Source organism: Streptopelia decaocto (assembly GCF_964273445.1).
Source record: "Streptopelia decaocto genome assembly, chromosome: 15".
Taxonomy (NCBI): domain Eukaryota; kingdom Metazoa; phylum Chordata; class Aves; order Columbiformes; family Columbidae; genus Streptopelia; species Streptopelia decaocto.
Window position 1 is genome coordinate 5,158,964 of NC_138670.1, and position 23,628 is coordinate 5,182,591.

At 40.2% G+C, this 23,628-nt stretch overlaps 1 protein-coding gene across 3 annotated transcripts in view; it reads right to left on the reverse strand.

Annotated features, from left to right (window-relative positions):
- HECTD4 (HECT domain E3 ubiquitin protein ligase 4) overlaps positions 1 to 23,628 on the reverse strand; it is a 68,724-nt gene that overhangs the window by 15,735 nt on the left and 29,361 nt on the right. For all 3 annotated transcript variants that reach the window (XR_014185477.1, XM_082066522.1, XM_082066521.1), the window contains exons 20-60: positions 23,450 to 23,550; positions 22,204 to 22,402; positions 21,074 to 21,193; positions 19,759 to 19,863; positions 19,063 to 19,226; positions 18,518 to 18,751; positions 18,097 to 18,289; positions 17,830 to 17,934; positions 17,667 to 17,755; positions 16,944 to 17,119; positions 16,365 to 16,500; positions 16,069 to 16,210; positions 15,793 to 15,959; positions 15,068 to 15,214; positions 14,577 to 14,761; positions 13,898 to 14,051; positions 13,296 to 13,576; positions 12,808 to 12,997; positions 12,443 to 12,524; positions 11,626 to 11,828; positions 11,336 to 11,471; positions 10,656 to 10,838; positions 10,332 to 10,502; positions 9,765 to 9,934; positions 9,220 to 9,335; positions 8,725 to 8,828; positions 8,290 to 8,451; positions 8,023 to 8,171; positions 7,682 to 7,761; positions 7,393 to 7,556; positions 6,674 to 6,911; positions 6,126 to 6,262; positions 5,838 to 5,964; positions 5,082 to 5,219; positions 4,803 to 4,939; positions 4,482 to 4,642; positions 3,738 to 3,919; positions 2,138 to 2,343; positions 1,688 to 1,818; positions 1,257 to 1,462; positions 183 to 362 (exon numbers count right to left, since the gene is read on the reverse strand). Coding sequence is in view for 2 of the 3 variants with exons in the window: in XM_082066522.1 (XP_081922648.1) it covers positions 183 to 362; positions 1,257 to 1,462; positions 1,688 to 1,818; positions 2,138 to 2,343; positions 3,738 to 3,919; positions 4,482 to 4,642; positions 4,803 to 4,939; positions 5,082 to 5,219; positions 5,838 to 5,964; positions 6,126 to 6,262; positions 6,674 to 6,911; positions 7,393 to 7,556; positions 7,682 to 7,761; positions 8,023 to 8,171; positions 8,290 to 8,451; positions 8,725 to 8,828; positions 9,220 to 9,335; positions 9,765 to 9,934; positions 10,332 to 10,502; positions 10,656 to 10,838; positions 11,336 to 11,471; positions 11,626 to 11,828; positions 12,443 to 12,524; positions 12,808 to 12,997; positions 13,296 to 13,576; positions 13,898 to 14,051; positions 14,577 to 14,761; positions 15,068 to 15,214; positions 15,793 to 15,959; positions 16,069 to 16,210; positions 16,365 to 16,500; positions 16,944 to 17,119; positions 17,667 to 17,755; positions 17,830 to 17,934; positions 18,097 to 18,289; positions 18,518 to 18,751; positions 19,063 to 19,226; positions 19,759 to 19,863; positions 21,074 to 21,193; positions 22,204 to 22,402; positions 23,450 to 23,550 (6,451 nt within the window). In the remaining variant the exon portion in view is untranslated. The remainder of the gene's footprint in view (positions 1 to 182; positions 363 to 1,256; positions 1,463 to 1,687; positions 1,819 to 2,137; positions 2,344 to 3,737; positions 3,920 to 4,481; positions 4,643 to 4,802; positions 4,940 to 5,081; positions 5,220 to 5,837; positions 5,965 to 6,125; positions 6,263 to 6,673; positions 6,912 to 7,392; positions 7,557 to 7,681; positions 7,762 to 8,022; positions 8,172 to 8,289; positions 8,452 to 8,724; positions 8,829 to 9,219; positions 9,336 to 9,764; positions 9,935 to 10,331; positions 10,503 to 10,655; positions 10,839 to 11,335; positions 11,472 to 11,625; positions 11,829 to 12,442; positions 12,525 to 12,807; positions 12,998 to 13,295; positions 13,577 to 13,897; positions 14,052 to 14,576; positions 14,762 to 15,067; positions 15,215 to 15,792; positions 15,960 to 16,068; positions 16,211 to 16,364; positions 16,501 to 16,943; positions 17,120 to 17,666; positions 17,756 to 17,829; positions 17,935 to 18,096; positions 18,290 to 18,517; positions 18,752 to 19,062; positions 19,227 to 19,758; positions 19,864 to 21,073; positions 21,194 to 22,203; positions 22,403 to 23,449; positions 23,551 to 23,628) is intronic.

The following is a 23,628-nucleotide window of genomic DNA, read 5'->3' on the forward strand; positions in this document are numbered from 1 at the left end:
AAGAAAATCAGGAAGGCTAGTCCAAGAAGTGCATATCAACAGAAAATTCCTGGAGTCTGAAGAAAATTTCAATGTAATGGAAGAGCTCAGAAATACCTTGTGTATGAATTATTTTTTCTAAACTCTCCATGTGAGCCAGCACATTATTGGTGTTCATTACTAAGTAAATGCCGCACTCTCACCTAAAAATTCCACTACTTGCAAGAGGACTGAAGCAGGAATAGTGTCCAGTTCGTCTTCTGATTTTCCATCCCCATCTTCCAACTTCCAAGTTAGGAGCTGCTCTGTGAACGCCATGGCCAGGGGGAATTCAAGGGGAAGAGAATGCAAGACCAGCACAGCTCCAGGGGGCGGCGACACTCCTAAGCAAAAAGGTCAAAGAAAATACTTATCATGACTCTTGGCATTTGTAAAGTAAAAGTACAGAATTACCTTTTAGCATTTTTTAAGGCTAAATTTATGCTAAGTGAGAATTTGCCCTTTTAAGTACCTTGTAATAAACAAATAGGAACATGTACCTAGAACGACAGGTTGATATAATCTATAATCATAAAAGTACAGATAACATTTTGTTTACATGACATATGAAATGGAACTATTGAAATCTAAATATATATAGGACTTTCACAAAACCATTTCTTTATAGTATGATGTGTCTGATCAGTATTGAGAAAAACAGATTCTGCAGTTCAGCAGAAGAACTTGAGGACGCCCAGAGGAAAGTTCTAAGAGTTTACTGCAGCTCAGTCACCTTCACTGCTCTGAATAAATCACAGCCTCTGCCTTAGGCTGGAAGGGTAAAAAGATTATTGATTGCTCCTGCTTGAGAAGCTGGGATGGCTTCAGTATTAATATATTACTCTGTACATTAAAGGGACTCTACAATCACCTACGAAAAGAAAAAAAAAATCTCCATCTGAAACACAGGATCTCAAAGGGCAATTGCACCAACTTGAACACTGCAGATCTATTAAAAAACATTGCTCTGTGAACTCCTGGAAGACAAAAAAATTGTGACATATTTAGCAGAACTATCAAAATCAGAGTCAGATAGCTTCCAGTGTTCATAAACCCATGTTTTCTTGGCTAAGAATGATTGTATATCTCTGCTAGGACACATTTCTTAATGCCTTGTACAATAAGACTGCGATAACCAATGGTAGGACTGGTGACAATATAGGAAGCTCCTACAGAGGCAACAATGACACTTGTCTCCCTTTGGAGAACACAGTTTAAAAGGTTTTTGATTTTTTTACCTAGTTTGATGTGGACCTTGTCCGTGGGGGTGATGACCGAAGGGTACTGGTTGGTGGTTGGGGGCGGCGTTAGGCCCGTGTTGGTGGGCGAGGCGTCTCGCGGGTAGCACACCGCTTCAATCAGGTTTAACTGACCGTTCCTTTTCACTTTATGCCCAAGCCCATAGACGAGCACTCGAGCCCAAGGAGCTTTATACAGGGATGAACTAAGAGAAAAGCGAGAACAGTTTGGTTAGACTGTAACTACCCACTGAACATCCCAACGCAATCACAGAAAGATGAGACATGCTGCAATATTCATCCCACCACCCAGAAAATTAATCCCTGAGGAGAGAAAAATCTAAAAAAACGAGCAGCTACAAAGTCTGGGCCAACGGATGCTCAGCAGCAAATCTTTAATCTTTGCCACTCTTGGTGCCTCAATTACTTACTCTTTGCGGAATCCAGACTGACTTTCCTTACAGGACACAATTACAAATGCAGCCCCAGGAAAGTTAACATCCATGTTGACTTTGGATTCTGAAATGGGGAATTCTTCCGCAGGAAACTGTTCCGGTGCCGTCTGCAACACAGCATTTCATAATGAAAGACCTCGAGCAGCAGTAGAAAAACACCTCCCTCTTCTTTTTTCAAATAAAATATTGCATTGTCAATAATGGCACAGTGTGAGGCCACTCCATTTTAATATGATCCAGAGTACTGTTATTTATTGTTTGTGTTTTCAGTGTGCCCACTATGATGAGAACAGGAATATAATCCATCCTGGGAAACAATTCAGTGTTATGGACAGTATTAGGGAAGTCAGTATCACACGAAGCTCATTAGAAAGAAGGCAGGACTTAAAAACAAGGCTGCTCCCAAAACACTGCTAAATATTTCACCTGTAAAAAGGAGCAGATCTGTTTAGTGAGGTCTAACAGACTCTCCTCTCCCTGGTGCAGCGTCCGAGTGATGGCGACCGTCAGCCACTCCCTGATGGCCTGCGAGTTGCCCTGGTAGAACAGGTCTGTGGCAGCGCAGTTCTGGGAGCGGACGCAGTGCTGCAGGGACTGGGCCAGAAGAATGGAACTGGAACTGATTGTGCCATCTGTACGAACAAGACAAATCGGGAGGTCAACACGTTTATGTAGCCTGTGAAACAGACAGTGGAAAGGGAAGTTTGAAACACTTGGAAGACTACAAGCCTCTACTTTCAATCCTGAGCAAGTGCAAACCTCTTCCCAGAGATCAGCAGCAGGAAGGATCCTCCCAAGCCCAAACTCACAGCCCTGACAGAGGCGGTTGCAGACGGGGTGGCCTCTAAATGCCAGCTGTGATCGTCACCTGCCTGGAGCCAGCCCTTCGCGGTGCCAGGCACGCCAAGCTGTGCTGTCACAGCTGCCTCGCTTTGTCCCGCGTATGGAGGCGGCGTGGTGCAATGTACTGCCTAAGAACCAGGAGAGGGGACAGTAACTGCTCTCCTCCCTGCTCATTCTAGATGAGGTCAAAGTGGCTTTAGCTGTTGTCAAGCTTTCCCCATAGAGGAACAAGACAACTTTTAGGTGGCCCTGAGCGGGTCTCAGCCCCGACATCTCATGGCTGTCACTGGAGATAATGGGAGAAGTCAAAGAAAGAAAAGTGTAGCACACAAAGGAGCGAGCGATTCACCAAAACACCGGGCTGGAAACCGTATGTAGTAGCAGACTTGAATTAGACATATTTTAAGAAGGAAAAATGAAACAAAAGCTTGTAAAATTATTCTCGAAGCCATGCAATGTAGTGCTGTACTCTGCAAGAGGATCTTTTCCAATGCAGCATCTGTTAGAGGAAGCCAAGTTTCAAAGTAATTGGAGGAGGGAACAGGACTCTTTCCAATGGCGAATAATTACTTTCAATTATTAACAGCCTATATTCAGCACTTCTGACTTCCTCCTTATGCTCCAGCCATGTTACACACATTTCTTTGCATGCAGAATAGCTTTGTCATGATAATTGTCTTTGATAACACTCACTTGAATTAGCCAAAGATTCTTTTCCATGATTCAGCACATACATTCTCTAATCAGATCTGTGATTCCAGTAGGAAAAGGACAAACCACTTTGTGAAATGAAGAAGAGTTGAATTTCGAAAACTGAGACCCAACTGGCATTTAGTTTTATTACCCTGGATTCAATCTATAAAACACTCTCAATTCCTCACAAGCATCCCACATGGATACTCCCTCCCCGCAATAAACGGAAGAGCATCAATGACAAACAGACAGGACCACCCTGAACAGACCTTTAGGATGGACTCCAAACTCTCTTGAACATTTTTAATTAGATCATTAGCAACAATTTCAGTTTAGTACCCTACCACTAAGGTCAGGAGTCCATTGAGACAGTTTTTCAAGTACCATCATTATTAACTAATTAATCAATAAGTGCCAAATTAATTAGATTTTTTTTGTCCCCAAAAAACTATCGTACTAAACCAAAACTGTGACAAAAATCAGTGTTTACCAGGAAGAGGTGGTGCGAGAAGCTGGTTGGAGAGCAACTGCAGGTGCTCCAGAGTGATATCACGGATAGCGGGAATATGAAACAGCCGAGTAAACATATGTGGAGATTTAGGGGCAAAAATATTGAGGAGAGCCATGCGGCAGTATAGCTTGGCCAGAGCAGCTTCACTTCGCAAAAGCTCTCTAGAAAACACAAACGTCAAAACATAAAATTGCTTCACCACACGTAAAATAAGCCATATCCAGCAACCTGTCTGTGAATCTGAACAAATACACCTGATTTATTCTTATTTAAAAGGTTCAAGTAGGCCCAAATCTTTCTTATTCACTAAAGACAGCACTCAGCCCACCTAATTCTGGCACCAAATTAAGGCATCTGAATTAGCAGCCAACTCTCCGCAAATTCTAGGAAGCAACTGCCTGACAGGGCAAGAAATGTGAGCTTCAAGGAAGGTACCTGCTAGACCAGCAGGTATAAAAACATTTCTATATGACTAAAATCCTTCCAACAAGATAATTGTAACCTATTTCCTTTATTAAAAAAAAAAAATAAATCAAAACCCCATTATCCACTGAAACATGAAGAATTAATGAATCTTTGTCAGCTTTAAACCAATAACTACAATAAGATTCGAAAGTTTAAGACTACTCCAAACATGGTTGCAGTAAATAATTGTACTACAGGAAACATTATAGATCAAGTCAGATAATGCAAATGCCTTCCAACTGCCTTTATTTTTTTTACCTGTGGATTTGGATGTTGGTATTATCCAGGGTAACCAATCCATTTGTCGCAGTCCTCCTATAACCCGCGGGCGGCCTTTCTAACATGTCGATAGGATACCAGTACCTGACCAGAACTCCTTCGCTCCTGAGATACGTCTCTACTTGTACCAACTCGTTTACCTGGAACACCAAAACCAACACTGTCAATAAACACAGGAACGCTGATATTTTTTTCTTTCAAAAAGAGAAGCAAACCAGGAGTTCAGGACACTTCATTGCGTTTGCTCACAGAGGTGTGATGCTGATGCATTAAAATCCCTCCCAACATGTCTTTACTCACAGAATCAACATCCAGAACGACACCGTGAAGACCAAACGTCTTCAGCATCCCACGAATTGCAAACTTGGGTAAAGCTGTTCCAACAGCGCTGCTGGTGACGTTGTTACTGTCAGGAGAGCGAGTCACCACTGTGAGACCTGCACAGAAAGGAAAAATACAACTCTTAAGGTACAGCATTTTCCTAAGGTTAACAAATTATTATGATTTACACAGCAGATCCCAAGTACCAGAGCCCCTTCACTTTGATTCTTCCCTCAAGATACTTTTAGCTGACCTCACCTTTTCGCACTTTATCGATTGTAAATTTGTTTGCTTCATCTTTGATGTCCTCGATAGTAGGAAGGTAAAGGTCTCTTGGGATGCCACCATTTTCCTCGTAGAGGAATTCCACGGTTTGTCGTGCTATATCAACCATTCCTGGTAGACAGAAGCGACTGCTAGTTATTTTATCCAGCCCCTTGATATAAGTCCTGATTCTCATTAACATGATATGCAGACAACCTATCTAATTACTTAAACATTCAGTCAGGCTGACAGGGAGTGGAGCTCTCCTGAGAGACACTTGTGTGCTTCTCATCAGGGCTCAGAATTCTTACTTTGCTCTTACTGGGACATTCCCACAAACAGGTTGTTTTGCCAGAACTGCATTCATTTACAAGTCCCCCCTTATTAAAATGTCCTGAAAAAGTTCTGCATTTATATAGCCACAGACAGAAAATGCACATAGAGAATTTCTTCCCAAACTATTATTCCAAAGTACTTCTGCAGACACATCACAACAGCACAACAAATTCTGCCACTTTTTCTTAAACTATTTTTCATATTTAAATAGCCTGACATAGGTAAAAGTGTTAAAGAAAAATCACGATCCCAAACCAAGTCCTAAGTACTTAACAAAAACAGCAAGTGATTTTTTTTTCTTTAAATTAAAGTTTCCATCCCTGTATACAGTAACACATAAGACACACAGGTGTTATCCTCACGCTTACTGCACATTAAATAAAACAACATGCATTGAAATAAACATAGCCATACCTAACTGTAATGCTCCCTTAATCTGATCCAACCCAGACTTCCTTTCAGCCTCATTACGGAATCTTCTTCTAATTGTAGGGAAAACTTTAGTTTCCCAGGCTTTAACCAACAGGGCATAATGATCCTCCTACAAAGACAGAACACCAAGAAGAAAGAACAGTTAACAACAGCTGTATTTTCCTTCAGAAAGCAGGGAAAACTCTTGCATGGCAAAACTTAAAAGTCTGAATGACAAGATCTGTATTTACAGTACAAGTTATAGCAGGCAGAGCTTGCCATGTTCCTCACCCGGGGAATATCATCGTCATCATCGTCATCACTTTCATCATCTGCAATAGGAGGGGGATGAGGATCGGGGCCCGATGTGATAAAATTCTCGTAGCTTAGCTCCATTTTATAGTGGCAAGATGTGTCACTGTCATATTCTGCCAAACACACATAGAAATAATGAGATCATAATGCACTGGAAGGCACGCAAAAATATTCCATGAAGTTTTTGAGATATATTGCAATCAGCCTGTGGAAGCGTAATACATTTTGGCACAGCGTAACCAACTGGCTGATTCAATCAGCTATAACATCTTAGTGTATTCAAAGCCCTAACGAGATAATTTCTCATTGAAGTCGCATTGAGAATAATTTGTGCATCCATATAAAGGACGATTAAAGTAAGATTTTTTTCAGTTGCCTTGTCTAAAATCAAATAAGCACCTATTTGACAATGCTTGTTGTACTGCAGTACCCAAGGACTGCAGCCAGGATTAAATCCTATTTAATTGACTGTGATTTCTCCTAAAGGAGATTTAAAAAAAAAATAAAATTAATCATCACTTTACGTTGTTGAGCCGTAGCAACAGCAGCAATTCTACAAGGAGGCCCGTGGGTGCCGGGATCAGAAGCTATGCTGGTGCCGGCATCGTTATCGCTGTCAGAAGCCATGGCAAAAGGCAACGCTTCAAAGTTGGCGCTTATTTCTTCAGCCAGGTCGATGCAGAGATCGGCAGCGTTCCTGTGAGCCTGTCCTTCCGCGTAGGCAAACTGCCGAGATCCAAAGTTAGCACGGACTTTGGTGTTCTGAAAGAAGATGTACATCAAAGCACTGAGCTGATCGCATCTCCACACCATGTGCTTTTCCCAGCATCGCCAGCTATAAAACTGGATGCAGCAGGGAAAGTATTAAGCTTCTAAACATGAACTTTGAACTTTCCTTTTTTTTTTTTTTTCTATCTTCAAGAGACAGCATACTGAGCTGGGATACTTTGAAGCAGGGTCACTGCTGGGAAGGAATACTAATGGAAGGGCAGCTGGCACAGAATAATGCCGTCCTATCCAGCCAGCTGCACATTAGTGTCCTTATGGGCAGGAAAAGTTCAAAATAACAACAAAACATGCATGCACCTGGGAAGGGCAATGGAATATCTCAACCTAACTCACAAAAGGTAAAAACTACCATTCTACTTTTTTATAGAGAGGTAAGCAGGTTCAACACTTCTATATGTTTTTAATATTTCTGAAATAATACATCTCAAGCAACATATTTCTGTTAAAAACTTGCCTTTTTCTGGATGTGGACAACTGGCCACATTCCACCAGAGACGTCCTCTAAATACGGCCCAAGTCGCTGCCCACAATATGTAAAATAAACTCTGCCTTTAGCTGGCTGCCCTGGAGGGGGTGGAGTTCCTTCTGTTCTTTCCCAGCCAATTCCTGCTACATCACCTGTAGAAAAACAATCACCACAAGAAGAATATGGATTTAATCTGTTTTCTTGTCCACTGTTTCCCTTACACTTAGGGGAACTTTCTGATTTACCAGACAAGCAAGTTAGCTGCACTCTTACATACCAGGAGAAAGAGTCACGTCCAGTCTAACGCTCTTCCACTGCAGCAGGCTGGAGCCGTTGTAATGGACTGCTCGCCCGTTGCTACAAAGGAACACAAGGAGAAAATTAAAGAGCGCACAGAAACAGAGCGGGAATGCTACCAGCTGAAGTCTAGGAAGCTGTGATGCTGACAAAAGGCAACTCAACTCTCCTTATTTTGATAAGGGGATAATCTAGTTCATCATTTTAACATTTAAATTAAAACATACATGTTGCCTACTACATGCTCATGATACTCCTCCCTAAGGAGCACACAAATGTACTGAGCAAGAACGTGATGTTTGATGCACATCTCCAACATACTTGTGAAAAAGGCAGGTGCCCACTGGGTTTGTCCAAGCACCATCCCGTTTCTCAGCTTCTGTAGCAAACCCAAATGAAACAATTGGTCCAGTGTCATCATCTGTATCTCCATAGGAAACTATCTCAATTTCCCAGTAGAATGACGGTGCCTAGAAATAAAAATAATTTAAAAATACTTACAGAACTTAGGTAAAACCGAAAGTTTTCTTTTCATGCACTATTGAATATTAAACAATACAAACTGTTGTACAGTTGTTGGGTTCTTACCTGTACTGGAACTGGTGAAGTGGCGTAGATAAATGTGCCCCGAGGAAGTCCCCCACCTGCGCTAGGATCAGCCAGAAAGGTCACAGCCGTGAGATGCGATGAGAACATGCACGCTCGCACAGGGGGAAACACTCTTGATGGGCTCCAAGTGATTTCTTTGGGCTGCAAACAGGAACAGAGTATTTTATTCTACCAAGTGGAGTTGAAGACATCCACTGAAACCCAATGACACATTTTATGAAGCGTGCATTTCATACAACACATGCAACTCCCATAACTTCAATCACAACAAATCACATCCCATTACAGAAATTCACATTACATGAGATGTTTAAATAAGAATCCAAGAAGTGTGGCCCCAGCACCACGGGCAGGCTGTCTGTACTCAGTGTCTGGTTTCACCTGCAGCAGCCTCAGCTCTGTGTCTGTGCTCACCTGCCTTCTGTCTGCTTGGAGAGGAGGAGGAGGAGGTCGAGCACAATCACGATACAACATTCGTAACCTTTCACACTGCATTTCTACAACAAGGAGCCTCTCCCCTGCAACAACAAACCAAACCAACTCATGAGGTTCCAGGCAAATCTAGTTACTTCAGTGCGACAACACAAATCTTAATACAGGTAAATAGAAACAAATATAACATTTGCATTTTCAGAGATCTGAACAAATAGTCTCACCTAATTGACAAAATTAAAGATAGAATCTAATGTATACAAGCAATAATTTTCCTTATGTTTAATTTATATTTGGTTAGCAAAGCCATTAAGCCATTGTTATGCTAATTAGGCAGCTATGACAGGACGTGCTGTACTGTGCTAAGCTTTCAAACTCTAAGCAGCTGGCGGACAAAACACTGAAAGGATTCTAAAAGCTGTTATGTCTCTGAATCGAATATGACAACAAAGCTGCAAGAACGCGTTGAAGACCTACCAGGGCTGCACTCCTGCGCTACCAAATTCAGAACTTCTACAGCAGCTGGACACTGTTGAATGAATTCTTCACAGAATGAGCTGTCTTCTAACAGCTGAGCCATCACCAGGCATGCTCTTAATGGAAAAAGAATATGTTTAAAGCATTATAAAAGTGTACACTGAAATCAAAGTTGTCTTTACACATATTGAATTCAAGATTATTGGAAAAGCCAGCATGCTGACTGATATGTCTCTTTGGCTGCTCAGCTGTTCATTGGAACTTCCACAATGGAAGCTTTACTTGCTTCACAGTATTTACTTATATGAAGCATTTGCTCAAGGCATTGCCAACGTTACAAGGGGCACTTTATTTTTTGGTGCTCATTTTAACAACATCCAGACACTGAATGCAGTTAAGGAAGCAAACAAGATTTTTTGCATTGTCCCCTGCTTTTGTATGTCAGTACCAACTGAGGAAGAAAACAAGAACCTGGGCAGTTTTACTGAACATCTGTGTATGGTATGAAAACAGAGTGGGGTGCTGCACAAACACCAAGGGCTCACCTGGTTCTGATTTCAGCGAGAAGCCGGACCACTGCCATTACTGGGGTTGAGCCATCTCCTGTTGCAGGAAGTGAGGTGTGAATAGAGAGACTTCCCTCCTGAGGGAGCAACATGGACTGGACTGCCTGTACTACCTTCTCAGTAATGGACAGTTTATGAAGAGGCAATGCCTGATGGTGGGGGGGCACGGTAAAAAGTTAAATTCAAGTAGTTAGTTTCTAAGAAACGAGGGTGTTTTATTACCTGGAGTTAATTCTTATTTTGTACTAGCACAAAATCAACACCAATTAAAAAAAAACCCAAACAAACAGCAACTAAAAAAAAGTACAAAAAAACACCACAGTATGCAACCGAACATCTTTAAGCACCAAAAGATGAATACCCTTGTTACTTAAATGAGAATTTAAATATTTATATTGTTAAGATACATTTAAAAAAATGAGGCAAGCTTTACAAATAATCTTCAAAGATGAAACAGACTTTTTACATGCTGCAGATTAATTGCCAATATGCTATGACAAAAAAATAAATATCATACTTAATATTGGATTATTAAAACTACCGTACCTCAGATCTTGGAACATAGAGCCTAGATAATGGGATAGTTAATGTGTCTGATGCTTGTGAAGTCTTTCTATTGTCTATACTGGTGGGTGGAAATTTGACCGTTGCTATACCTTCTTGTTCATTAATAGATGCCACAACTCCAATGCTTCCTGCTATTCCTTTACCTAAAACCTACAACCAAAGAAGGGCTGTGTAAGATTTGAGGCTCTGCAGAAAGAAACAGAGTGCTTAATACCACACACCGCATCAATACACAGTCCTAGGAAACAGGCAAAACATTATCAGAAGGACCATTTCTCATAAGTGTGAATGGTGCTGAATTACCTGAACTTCAGAACCTATTTTAATGGTCTCCTTAAAGCCACCCAGAGCACAAAGGGCAGCTACTGCCTGCCGAGCGATCCTTTGAAGTTTTGCAAGCTTCCTTCCGCTGCTACTCCCGTTCTCCAAAATACTCTCCGCATATTTCCCAAGTTGTGGAATGTACATCAGAGCCCGAGACAGAACCTGAAAACAGAAGCAAAAATACCAGAGAACGACTTCAAAGCACAATTCAGACAAACCCCAGTGCCCCAAGCCTCCAGCCCACACACAGTCTCAGAAGAATTATTTTTGTTCCTGAAGAGAATTATATAATTCAGAATATTCTAAGTTCTTTGATGTGTGAGTGCCACCACAGCTGGCTGAATAGCAAAGGTAGAATAACTACCCAGCAAAAGCAAGAGAACTCCCTGAACAAACAGCATTATTTACTGAAAAGAATGGCAGGTGAATTACAGAATGACAACATGTTCTCTAATACTGGATAATTTTTTATTATATATTCTACCCTAAGACGTCAGATAGATATCACCTACTGAAAGGGCTGCTCCTATGTGGTTACACATCCCAGTCAGCAGCAGTAAATCCCAAAGGAGTCACTTAGGAAATTGCTAATTAAGCTCTCTTAACTACTCAATACATGCTTGGTGTAGAATTTGATACTTAATCTTCTTTTTTCTTACTTTTTCAGCAGTCGTTGTCCATATCTGAGCTGCGTTTGATTCTGGTGCCATCAACAAGCTATGGAGCAAAGCGATCACCTCTGCTGCCATGCTGTTTGCAACGTGACCACTAATGAACGGCCTCACGGGATCCGTCCTGCACAGAACAAGAAAGCAATTTTCCCATTAATTTCAAAATGAGAGAAAGAAAAGAAACTTTACTTGTCAACAATGACACACACCACAAAAAGGGGAAATTCAGGAACACTCAGATTGTTTTCTCTGGACTCTATAGAATCAACATGACTCACCTGGCAAGCTCGGAATTCCTCTCTCTGCAAATAGATGTTTGCGCCGTCTTCTTTTTGTCCCCTGTGGACAACCCACTCGTAGCTTCTGGATTGACAGTTTCTATGGGTGGCCCAACACTAACTATGAGACCAGACTGTGCCCACTTAGTTGCCTTCCGAAGAGCTGCAGCAGCTTCTTCTGTAATAACTTCACAGCAACCGCTCTGAAAATAAAATTGCCACACAGGACAAATACTAACGTTAGCTCTGCTTGGCCACATCACGTGATGCATTTAACTCTCCTCCCTCTGCATCTGTAAAAGTACTGAGAACACGTCAGAACACCTTCCTCTGTATGCAGTACTCAGAGTCATAAGACAAATTCTTTTTGTTGTTTTTTCTTGTCTACAAAGAGATCAGAGGTCAATGTGGATTTGTTGATTTTAATACTCCATTCTTAGCTTAACAGTATAGTTCTACTTCTCTTATGAAAATGCCGCATATGAGTATTTCTGGCGCAAATACTCAAGAACATGCACATCTAATTTAAATCTGTGATTTAAAATTCATACTATTGAGAGGCATTAAACACTTCAGGAAAGAAAATATTAAAGAGACTTAAACATGATCAGCTGAAGTTACTTTTTAACATTTAACCCCTGTATTTACATCGGTAACTACATAATGCTAACATTCCATATAAAGTTATCTTTCTGAACAGTTCTGTAAATTAAACAATATTTAACAAAAGGGATTTAACATCAGTAAAAAACAAGAATTCTGACTGGCCACCAGTTCTTAGGATGTTGAATAATTCTTCAGTTATTCCTTTTCTTACTTTTGTCATGTCTCGATCCATTTTCACCACTTTCTCCATGTTGGCTCCAGTTCCTAGTCGGAATGGGCGACCTTCTGAGCTACTATTAAAGTGAAAATGAAATACATCAGCCTTGTAATAGCAAATTATTATCCAGCATATGCATTATTAAAAGCAATGCTTTAAAAGCCATTTTGCTTTGATAGTTCTATTCCCTAGTCCTACATGGTCTGTAATACCATAATACAATACCTTCTATTTTTCCCATACAACATCACTTAAGTAGCTAATTTTTCATGTGCTTGTTTTCAGAGAAATTAAGATGCTTTTATGTTCTTTTGCTAGCGGACATGTAAGCTAACTCTGATCCAGTGAGTTAAGATTACCTTAGTAACGGCTGAAGGACTTCATGGGATGACTGGTCTTCCCGTTTATGAATAAAAATAGAAAGTTTACCATCCACTGCCTCGCTTTCTTCTCCAGGATCTTTATCGCCTTTTATGGAATTTTTAGGGCTGGCTTTTGCCAAAGCAGTATCGGGCTCGGAGGCAGTTGGAGAAAGAACTGTCTGGCATCCTTGAAGTTGAAAGGAAAAAAATGAAACAAAACAAACACGCAATCATGAGCTCCATCAACAAACTTTCCCTTGAAACTAATGCTAACACACCCTAGATGCATCTAAAACGTCAATGTGACACACAATTTAGTCTGAGAACAGTTAAATTTAAATCTCAGAAATAGCCTGCCTTTCAACACTGATGCATCATATATCTTCTTCCTACTTGAGCTTTCTGTCAATACAAAACCTCTTTGCAGAAACATGACTTGCTTGGCAGTTTCTCAAATTATCACGACACAAGGGAGATGCTGGTACCTGGCACTACGTAATCCGCCAGCTTGGCCAGCAGCAGAGACGCAATCTTGGAGGCTGGGTCACTGGGATCATCCTGTTCGCTGTTCAGAGAAGGAACCGAGTAACTCCAGGGAGGCAATTCCACGTTTCCACAGTCCTCAACACTCATGAGAGGCAGCGCAGCACGACACAGCTGCAGGATTATTAGGACCAACTTTGGAGAAGGACGTTGATCCAAGAGAAGTGACAGAAGCTTGGACACGCAGGCTGGCTGGCTCAGGATTGCTTTACCTATGTGACTCCTGAAAGGGAAAAAAACCCAAAACACAAACAAACAGGTAACCGCTATTTGAAAAAGAAAAACAAAAGTTTGATGATGCTCTTGAAATTAAAAACTAACTTATTACTTACAATATGTAATTAAAAACAATTCAGCATCTTACAACCTTATCTACAACAATTCTTACATAGACTGATAGCACTGATTAAACACTAAAGGTCAGTTTACAATCAACTTCTAGAATGGTTTTGAAAGTTATCTTACCTCTGTCAAAAAAACCTCTCAAAAGCCCCCCCCTGCTTTCATACTTGGAAAAAATACTCTAGAGACAAAGGCCTAGTACCTTGACAGGTCATTAAGAAGACTGAGAACATCTTGAAGTGCGTCATTTCCCGCAGCCTGGTTACCACAGCACTCCGTGGCGCGAGCGAGGTGGTTGGTAAGAAGGCTGGAGACCTGACGGGCCAGGCCAGAGTGAACAGCTTCTGTCGAACCACCTTCAAAAGTCACGCAAGAACACAGTCGTAATTACCAAAAACTAATGTACACACCACCAAATCCCTTGCCCATAAACTGAAAACAGTAAAAAAACCCTTCCATTTTGCTATAGTAAAAATTTTAATATATAAATATGTTTAATTAAAAATAAAACCTGATACGACAGCTATGTCCCACTAGCTATGTGTCTAGATATTTATGTGTGTTATGGGTGAATCACAGGAAAAATGGGTAAGTGATCGCTCAGGGTCTGCAGGTTCTGTGATTATGTCGAGACAGAACCAAGACCACGTGCCAGACTTGAAATTATCTGCAACATTCTCCCATATAGAGGAAAAAAACTAAAAGTGAAAAAACACGAAGAAAATCAACTTATTTCTGTATCCACTTGTGTGTTGTAGATAACCCAAACAATACTGAAGTAATGGTGAGCAGATGCCCTATTGCAAATACATTTACACTGCTTCTCAAGCACTTGCACAATTCTGAAGCGCACAGCAGAAATACAGCCGCAGTGTTCCTACCTTCTTCTTTTTCCCATTCCACACAGCGGTTGGCGAGCACCTGGAATGCAGCCCAGGCCATGGTGGCCACCTTCTGTTTCTTAGTCTGTTTTTCATTCGAACTGGATTCTGTCTGGCTGCTTAAGCTGCAAAGCCGGTCCATAAGCTGCACCAGGCCACTACGTACCAAACACTTCTCTTCGCTCCTGTATGAGAAGACAAATTCAGGTTTTGTTTAAGTAACTTTTTGGTCACTAACAACAGAAACAGTTAAGATCCAGAACGTGCTGTTAACAGTTAATTACTTCACTTTGCAGAAAGACAGTTCTGTCTCTCCCTTGTCCTCCCCAAAGAAAATTGCATATTCTGAGAAAACTTCACAGGATGTTCTCAGACACCCCTCATTATGAAGAAAAGGAATATTTTTATACTATATGAGGCTTCTCCCCAAGACAAACCCTAATAAGGACAGCTGCAGATGCCCTCCTTTCCTTTCCAAAACACCGTCCTACCTCGTGTAAGGTATAGTGCATAAGAGGCCAATGCTATTCGCGCAAGCAATGGGGTAGCGAGCGCACAGCGAGACCACAGACGTCATCGTCTCTCCAAAAGCTTCCTGGACTTGTTCCACCATCCCGCCACACGTGAGCTCTTCAATTCTGTTGGTAGACATTTGAAATGGTAGGCTTCTGAGGTTAAATAAAGTAAACAAACTTCCAAATAGAGCTTTAAAAAATATATCAGCACATATTAAGAATTACTCAAGGAAGATTTAGAAGCAAAACTGCAAGTGACTTAATGTTTTAATATGAAACATATGTAAAGAAGATCGTACGGTAGTTTTACCACAGATGATTGAAATTTGCTTGCAAACAAGATAGGGAGAAGATATTGAACAAATATAGATGACACTATTCGCATCTGCTAAATCTGCCACTAACACATAACTAACATTAATTTAGAAATAGTGTGGAGAGTAAGACACACTATATACATGTTCATGGTTGTGTCACTCCAGTATGAAAGGAAAGTTCACCTGCTGCCAAATAAATGCATTTCTTAGCAGTTTCTGCCTTCTTACCCCACAAGTGCCAATCAAAGTGGTTGCTGCAAGCTTAGTTCTGCAAACTTGAGCCCTCACAGGTAGCCAGTTCTTACAGTTTTTCTTCACGCAGAGCTGTTTATTATCTTCTACAGAGACTACAACATTTAATTATTCTCAGAGAAATAAGCAAACCTTGGTCCTCCCTGAAGTACCATGGTCACTGGGCCCACGAGATGCGTCACACCGCCGACCCGGACAGCTGCCGTCAGCAGCTCCCGCATGTGCACCAGCGCTTGCTTCCTCGTGTTCCCCCGACGCCACCTGGTCTGAGCAGCCAGCAGAAAACTGCTGCTGGACACCTACGAGATTCCGTTTGCTTTTGTTAGCGGGACACAAGCAAGGCACCTCCCTTCTTTGTGAAAGTTTCAATGTGAAAATAGAATGATGTAGCACATTTTAAGGACATACCGCTTGGTCAGGATTTGTTCCAATGAAAGCGAACAGCTGCCCCAGTAAGACGCTGTACGTGGGTTTATCTCTGCTGTCCTCAATGGCCAGTGACTGCAGAAGTGTGAAAGAGCTACTTCTGTGGCTGGTTACGTGGCGGCGCCTACGAGAATACAGGTTAATTAGATGCAGTAGCAGTAAGTTGATCCAATTAAAAAAAAAAACAAACAGTGCTATGCTTGCAAAGTTTATGAAGATTTTTAACAACACAGGCCATATTATCGTAAAGCAGCCTAGTGGAATAAACCCCTGTATACCTCTGACTCGACCTAGCAAACTCGATGTCTTCGTTACCAATCATTTCTAAATCGGATGGAGCTGACATGCTGCGCAGGAAGACGGGCTGGCGGACTGCGTGAGATATCACTTTGGTTTCAGACGCCGATTTACAGGCTGCAATATTAGACAATATGAAAGAATGTCACTCCTGGGGTAGGAGATTATTTACAAACTGGTTTTGAAATCACTGTGGACATTCCAATTAAAGATATAACATAGGAGGGGGAAGATACCATCTAAGTAAGAACTTGCAACTCCATTCTGAGGACTTCCCTGTTTTCAGGTACTGTTTCAAATGAGTTTTGTTTTGATTAGGTTAAGCTTTTTTTTCCAAATAATTCAGAAGGTTAAAGTTTAAATTCCACTTGTTACTCAGACCTTAATTAACCACCATTATGGCAATCGGAAAACAAAGGCTCAACTTCATTTAGTGTAAAAGGATTTATTTCAAAAAAGTAAAAACAAAAGGTTTAAGTGAAAGAGGAAAAATAAGAGAAAAGGAATAAATTATCTCTTTAGTAAAAAAAGAAGTATAATGCTGATAACAATATATGTACCTGGAGTCTCTGCGGGAGTACCAGATATACTCCTTGTGATACCAGACTGTGCTGCAATAGTGACGTGTAATAACAGCTCTGCTCTGTTCATCAAGCTCTTAACTAATGTTTTTGTTTTTGCTAAGGGATGAGAGGTCTTCTGTATCAGTGAATTCACCTCTTGAAAAAACTTCTCCCTAAAATTATGGAAGAAAAATAAAATAAATAAACTCAATTATGTTTTAATGCCTTCTGCCATCAAGTGTTACCGTGAGAAAGGTTACTTTAAAGAAGACATATAGCATCAATCGATTCTATGCCAGCAGAGTAGAAAGCAGAAAAAATTAAAGAAATAAACAAGTGCTTTGTTAGTAAGTACTAGTAGCTGCAGGTACTAATATTAATATATTTAGGACAAATGTTTCTAACAGTTTAATCAAATATTGCTAGACAGACAGGAAAATTGAGTTTTAAAGCGTTTGCATCCCTGGTTAAAGTTCATCTGAATGTTCCTGCTCCCAAAGATTGTTTCCTTACTGCAGGTCTACCAGCCTTTAATGGAATTAGTGCTAGCTTCTGTTTCACATCTTTAAGTGTCATAGGGTGCAACAAGATTTAAGTGGCTACTTCAATAAGCATTTATGTTATATGTGCAATTTTTAGCCTGTATAGCTACTTTTGGAACTCCCTGAAATTCCACAGCTACAGCCACCTGAACGGTGCACTCCACAGCCAGCTACTCACCTTAACGCGAGGACCACGTTCTCCAGATCGCTTCCATCAAAAGAAACTTCTTTCATGGAACACAGAAGTTCCAGTTCTTTCATCTTGCTCTAAACAAAGCAAAGGAGAAGGATGAACGTATATTGAGAGCAGTGTGAGCATGCACAGCAGCCACAACACTTACCTCGTTGAAGTGATAATCGTAAAAGAATGGGACATTGTTCTCCAGCTTCCCATGCATCGCGTCATCCACCTCATTCTGCCATTTCTGCTCCAGCTCAGCCACACTCTAATAAAGAGACAAAAAATAACACTGATTGCAGTTGTTCATCTTAAGGAGTAGAAAAGATATTTAAGGAAGAAATCTGAGTATGTTTTATATTTGTGTTTCTAAAATGCTGTTAATACACCTTTAGTCTTCTGGGTTTTTTAAGTGTAATTTTATTTTTACCTGCAATTGTCTCTCCATGGCATTTAGCTTCTTAAAGGTCTCTCCCATAATTTTACAAAGTAAATCATATTCTTCAGCATGTTCTTCTTGATACTGGAAGTTTATCAGGGACTGGAGTGCATCAACCAAATTCAAGTGTTTAATCACACATGAAACTACCATCTCCTCCATTACTTCTGGCTGGATCACTTCCCTAGGATTACAGGTAAAGCCAAATTGGTTAAGCAAGAATAAGGGACAAACTTTGACAATTCATATTTACAATCCACTAGGTGTTGCAGTCACAAACAAATATTTACAGAATATTAAATGCATACCATCATACAAAACAGCCACGCCGCATCCTCACCATTGCTTCTATAGCACCAAACATATCAAACAATAAAAGTTAGAAAAATCAAGCAAACCAACGTCTACTTACTTTATACTAGGTCTAAATTGAGGCCGAGCACGTCCAGAAATTTCCCTGAGCTTTATCATGATTCCTGGAGGCAGCCTGATCCTTGGCAAATCAAAATAGTGTCCGACAGGAGGCACCAGAACATCCGAAGGATATGTAAACTCTCTGTCTTCATCTATGGTAAGAGGCAACGGAGAAGGACTTGGTGTAAGGGCTGGAGATATTACACCATTTGCTTCCACCTGCCACTGGCACCTGGAAAAAATAAAGGAAAAAAGAAAGGATTTTTTAAATTATTTTTTCCTAACTGCCCTTATTCAGAAAGACACATCAGTCAACAACGCCTTATAAAAAGAGACAACATATTCACATATTGTTTGGCTTGTACCAAACACAGCCCAATCCTCCTCTACTTATTCTAAAGAAAACCTCTGTTCTATAGAACATTTCCTTAGTTTTAGGCAACCCAGAACTCCTGAACAACCTCCAGCACAACTACAAAAATCAGTTTCTCTCAGAAAAAAAACCCACATAGGAACTCAGATTAATTTTTTTTTTTTTTCTACCTTTGTAATAGTTTAGATCTCAAGAGCTCTTGACAGGTTTCTTCATCTTTGGTAATTTCTGGTCCATTGTATAATATTCGCAGCATAGAACAAGCTAACACGGAAAGGCCAAGTGCCAGGTCAACTAAGAAGGGCAAACCTCCTGACACATCCTCTGAAGACTCCTGCAGTAGGAACAGCAATAAAGTTGTACTAATCAATCAACCATCAAGTCCTTCCCCAATGCATTTCAAGATGGGAGATTTTATATTTGTATATGTAAAAGATGCATCTACCATATGTCTCTTACACAGAGGTATATTGAAAAAAATGCTTCAACAATTTATAGCACTATATAAGAACAACTCAAGACCAGAAACTAGACTTAAATGTTGTTTTTCTGAACCAAGAAAGAAAAGGTAAAGTTATTTTTGGTTCAGTCATTTTCTGGCCCGCAGATCTGCCGTCTCACGGCCCCAGTCCCAGTTTCCCAGCAGCAGGATTCAAGTTTCCTTGTGTTTGTCCCCAAAGTCCCTCCCCTCTCTTCCTTACAGCCTGGAATCATCATCATGTCTTATTGCCCAAATAAATAACCTGTTACTGTTTTCAATTTCAGATATTAACTTCCAGCGCTGAAGTACATTTGGATTTGATCTGAAGTGCGTAACGAGATAAACTGAAGTGAAACCTGTCCCACGGAATCTGCTGTGTGAGTACCTGTGCTCGGACAGTGCAAGCAAAGCCCCACATGGCTTTGTCTGGAGTGTTGTGCTCGCGGCCACTCCGCATTTCAAAGGAGAACGTGACTGTGTCTCCTTCCACCTTCACATTTTCACGGGGAGGAGAGGAAAACAAACAAACAAAAACAAAAAAAAGAAGAAACATTTAAGAATTGAGGCAAACAAATAGGCTTTTCATAAATGGTGCTTATTTTACGGATTAATCCTTTTAGTGACAGTTATCTAAGTATTATTTTTATCTCCAATTATATACTCTGATTGAGCTTCTTCCCTTTTTGTAAGGATATCTTTCGGTGGACAATTTGATTTTAATTTTGCTGCTGGCTAATTACAGTAAAACAAAAAAAAATGATCAGAGTTGTAGAATCAGAAGTAGAATGTATCAAGTCACTCTGTATTACTTGGCCTTGATTTTCATCAAAACACTTTCATCATTTTTCTGCAAGACACCATGCAATAATTAACAGTTCCCTTCCTGAAGGAAGACAGACAAGCTCTTCAAGGAGAAGAATATAAGCACATTAATAGAACAGTTTGCTAAAAGAAGAGTGTAAAAGTCTGTGTCTGAAAAAAAAGAAAAATCAATGAAATTCCAGTGATTGTGAGCAATGGAGGGCTTGTCTGAATTGCTTTCCAGTTCATTACTTCTTGTTTTTCTTTTTGAAATTGCTTTTTGTTATGTATACAAGCCCAGTTTCCCTATGGGACAATGCAGCAGTATAAACACATAAGAAAAAACACATACTGCATACAATCTGAGGGAACGTAGCACAAAATTCTTGAAGTACTGAAATTTCAAGAAGTTTGAGGGATTTTTCTGCCTCTGCTTTACTGCCAAAAGCACCCAATGTAATCCTAGAACCCAACACAAAAGGTTGGAAAGTTATTATACATTTACGGCTTGTTATATTTGTGGGCTACTGTTAAAAAAATGCAGTTATGACCTTAAGAAAACATGCACAGCCTCAGACTGTGCAAGAATTTCTCCTAGGAAGATATATTTATGAGAACACTCGTGCCATTAGAGACTCCAGGACCGAAACATGCTGATAATGAATTCCAGTAAGACATAACAAAACAAGATCAGCTCAAAGAGAAGCGTCACACATAAAACATAAAGCTGAATTTCAAGTTATTCCCCAATGATTTAAGAGCCCACTTAAGCGATCTCATCATGGATAACCGAACACTTAAAAGCTTGGACTTCATTGCTATCAGGGTTCAAACAGACTCGACATGGTTTCCAAAGGGGATTTTTCTATGTGAAAGATTGTTGGATTATAATACTGTACCTTTACTAAGTCTTTCGGCCAACCAGTTCCTAAGACACTACGGCTGCCATATCCCAGTGTATTGCCTCCATACTCAGCAACCTTCCTACTGTTTGTGTTAGGACCAGCATAGATCACCAACTTCAAAACATAAAATACACTGTTAGACTGTAAGAGAAAAACAAGAAAATCTAATAATAATAATAATACTTAGCACTTACACCGCGCTTTATATTTTCAAAGCGCTTTATCAACATTAACAAATCCTCACACCAGCCCTGTGAGGTGAGTAGGCAAGTATTATTATCCCCATTTTACAGATGGGGAAACTGAGGCAGAGAGGAAATGGAGTGACTTGCCCCTGAGATCACACAGCAAGTCAGCAACGGAACTGGGAGCAGAAGTCAGGAGAAATCCCAACTTCCAGTCCTCTTTCTGAGCTAACGAGAACATACTGCCTCTCTACTAATAAATAGAGTGATCCTCCTCCCATCAAAGTTAATATTTTGTCAGTGACTTCAGTGGGAACACGACAAGGCCCGAAGTTTTATGGAGGAGTTTAGCCAGGAACAGGTGACATTAATATTAAAGACACTTATAAATAACTAACGGGAGTGAGAATCACAGGATTTGCTCTATGTCAAAGAATATACAGCAACAATTAGCACACAGTACAAGCAGTTCTCTGATTATACAAAGTGCTACTAGTTATGTTCTTGAAATTGAAAATACTTGTAAATCCATGTAAACAAGCCATTTATCATCAGGGAAAATAAAAGCCACCTTCCAGTTCTGCCCAGTTTAAACCGACTGTGCTGATGGACAAAGCAGGCAGCTCGATTACAATTTGAGAAATAAGGAAAACTGAACAGCAGCAAAACTGAGAAGGAAGTCAAACTTTGACAACCTGAGCCATCATGAAATGAACTTAACAGCCTCTCTGCATCCCCGTACTTTCCAGCCTTGAAGTAAGGAGACCATGACATTAAAGTGCACACTAACAAGCTCCTGTCCATAAAAACCTCCTGCATTATTCTGATCACCGGAAATACGGTGCCATGAAACACGCAGGGCAGAAAAGATGAAAACGGCAAGTGCTGCTGATGGAAATATATACAAAAGAAAGAATTTCTGAGTTGGTCCTTGCTTACCTTATCATAATCATATTGTGAAGAACATCTGTTGTCAAATCTAAGATATAAACAGCGGGCTCCTGGAATATGTACAGTTTCCTTAAATTTATAGTTATCCCTGACGGGATGAACTGTTTCTACAGTTTTCCCAGCAGCCCAGGGAGCAGGGATCTTCAAACCCGTAAGAAAACCTGGTTCTTCTTTCTCTTCCAGCATTCTGAAATTAGAGTGAAAAATCAGTCCTAAAATGAAATGCACAGATTTCTACTATATATTCAGACACCAAACTAGAAAGTACTTCAAATCACCTCTCAGTATTGATACAAAGCCACACAAAGTATTGACTCCTCATGTTGGGCACAACTGTACTGAGGGAACATGCAGAACTTCAATAGTACAAACCCTGTACATTAGAAATAACTATGCCGATCTCTACCCCGTAAAATCTGAACCTTTCCCCGTGCTTTCCAGTTTCCGATTTATTGTAAACAACCCAAGTAGCACCACAAAATATAAATGGTACTACATATGGATTCTAATACACGATTGGTAGCATAAAAAACCAACAACACAACAATTTCCCTCCTGGGACAGCGCCCAAAGCTGATTATACTGTCATAAAACAATATGCCTAATATTCCACTGAGGCTTATAATTTCAAGGAGGATTGAAAGTAAATTGTTCATAGTTTTCACACATTATATTACACATTATCACAAGTTGTTTAATACCACAAATTCTGCAACGCTGCAAATAGCTATGATAAGCATTTTTTTATTTAATTCAGCTGTGGGTTTCTGTTTCTAGGCAGAAACTGTGTAACTTGGAGCTGAGACTTGGGATTTAAATGCAGGACTTAAAATAGTTTTATTTCTCTATGGAAATGAAACCATTTAATATCTTTCCAATAGTTTTAATACTGTATCTCATGCTGCCAAAACAATTTACATTTACTCATGATGGTTCTCCTTAGCCTAAATTATTGTAAGAGAAGCATTTAGAATTAATTCCTAATGCTTGAGCTGAGGGAAAAAACAAAGCCAACCATATCCTGTGCAAACAACCTGAAGATATTAATCATTTAATTCCATATGCCAAAAAAATTTAGAACTAATTGCCTTTTGTAAAGGCTTATATATGTCAAAGACAGCCTCACAAACCATTATAGCTTGGCCTTAAAAAAGATTGCTGCAGCAATGGTCCAATTAACATTACAGCTAAGATATTTAATCCCATGAAAAGACTCAAATGTAAAGAAAATCACCTCTCATCAGGCAACAGCTTCCCTTTCTGTTCTGATGCACCACTGGGGGAACTGTTCAGTTCCGAGAAAACTGGAGATTGAGTTTTAAGCAGCAGAGCAGTCTGCAGCACAAAATATAGTGTTAGAAACGCGCAAACAGTACATGATTTTATGAACTCATTATTGAATATATTAGCAAT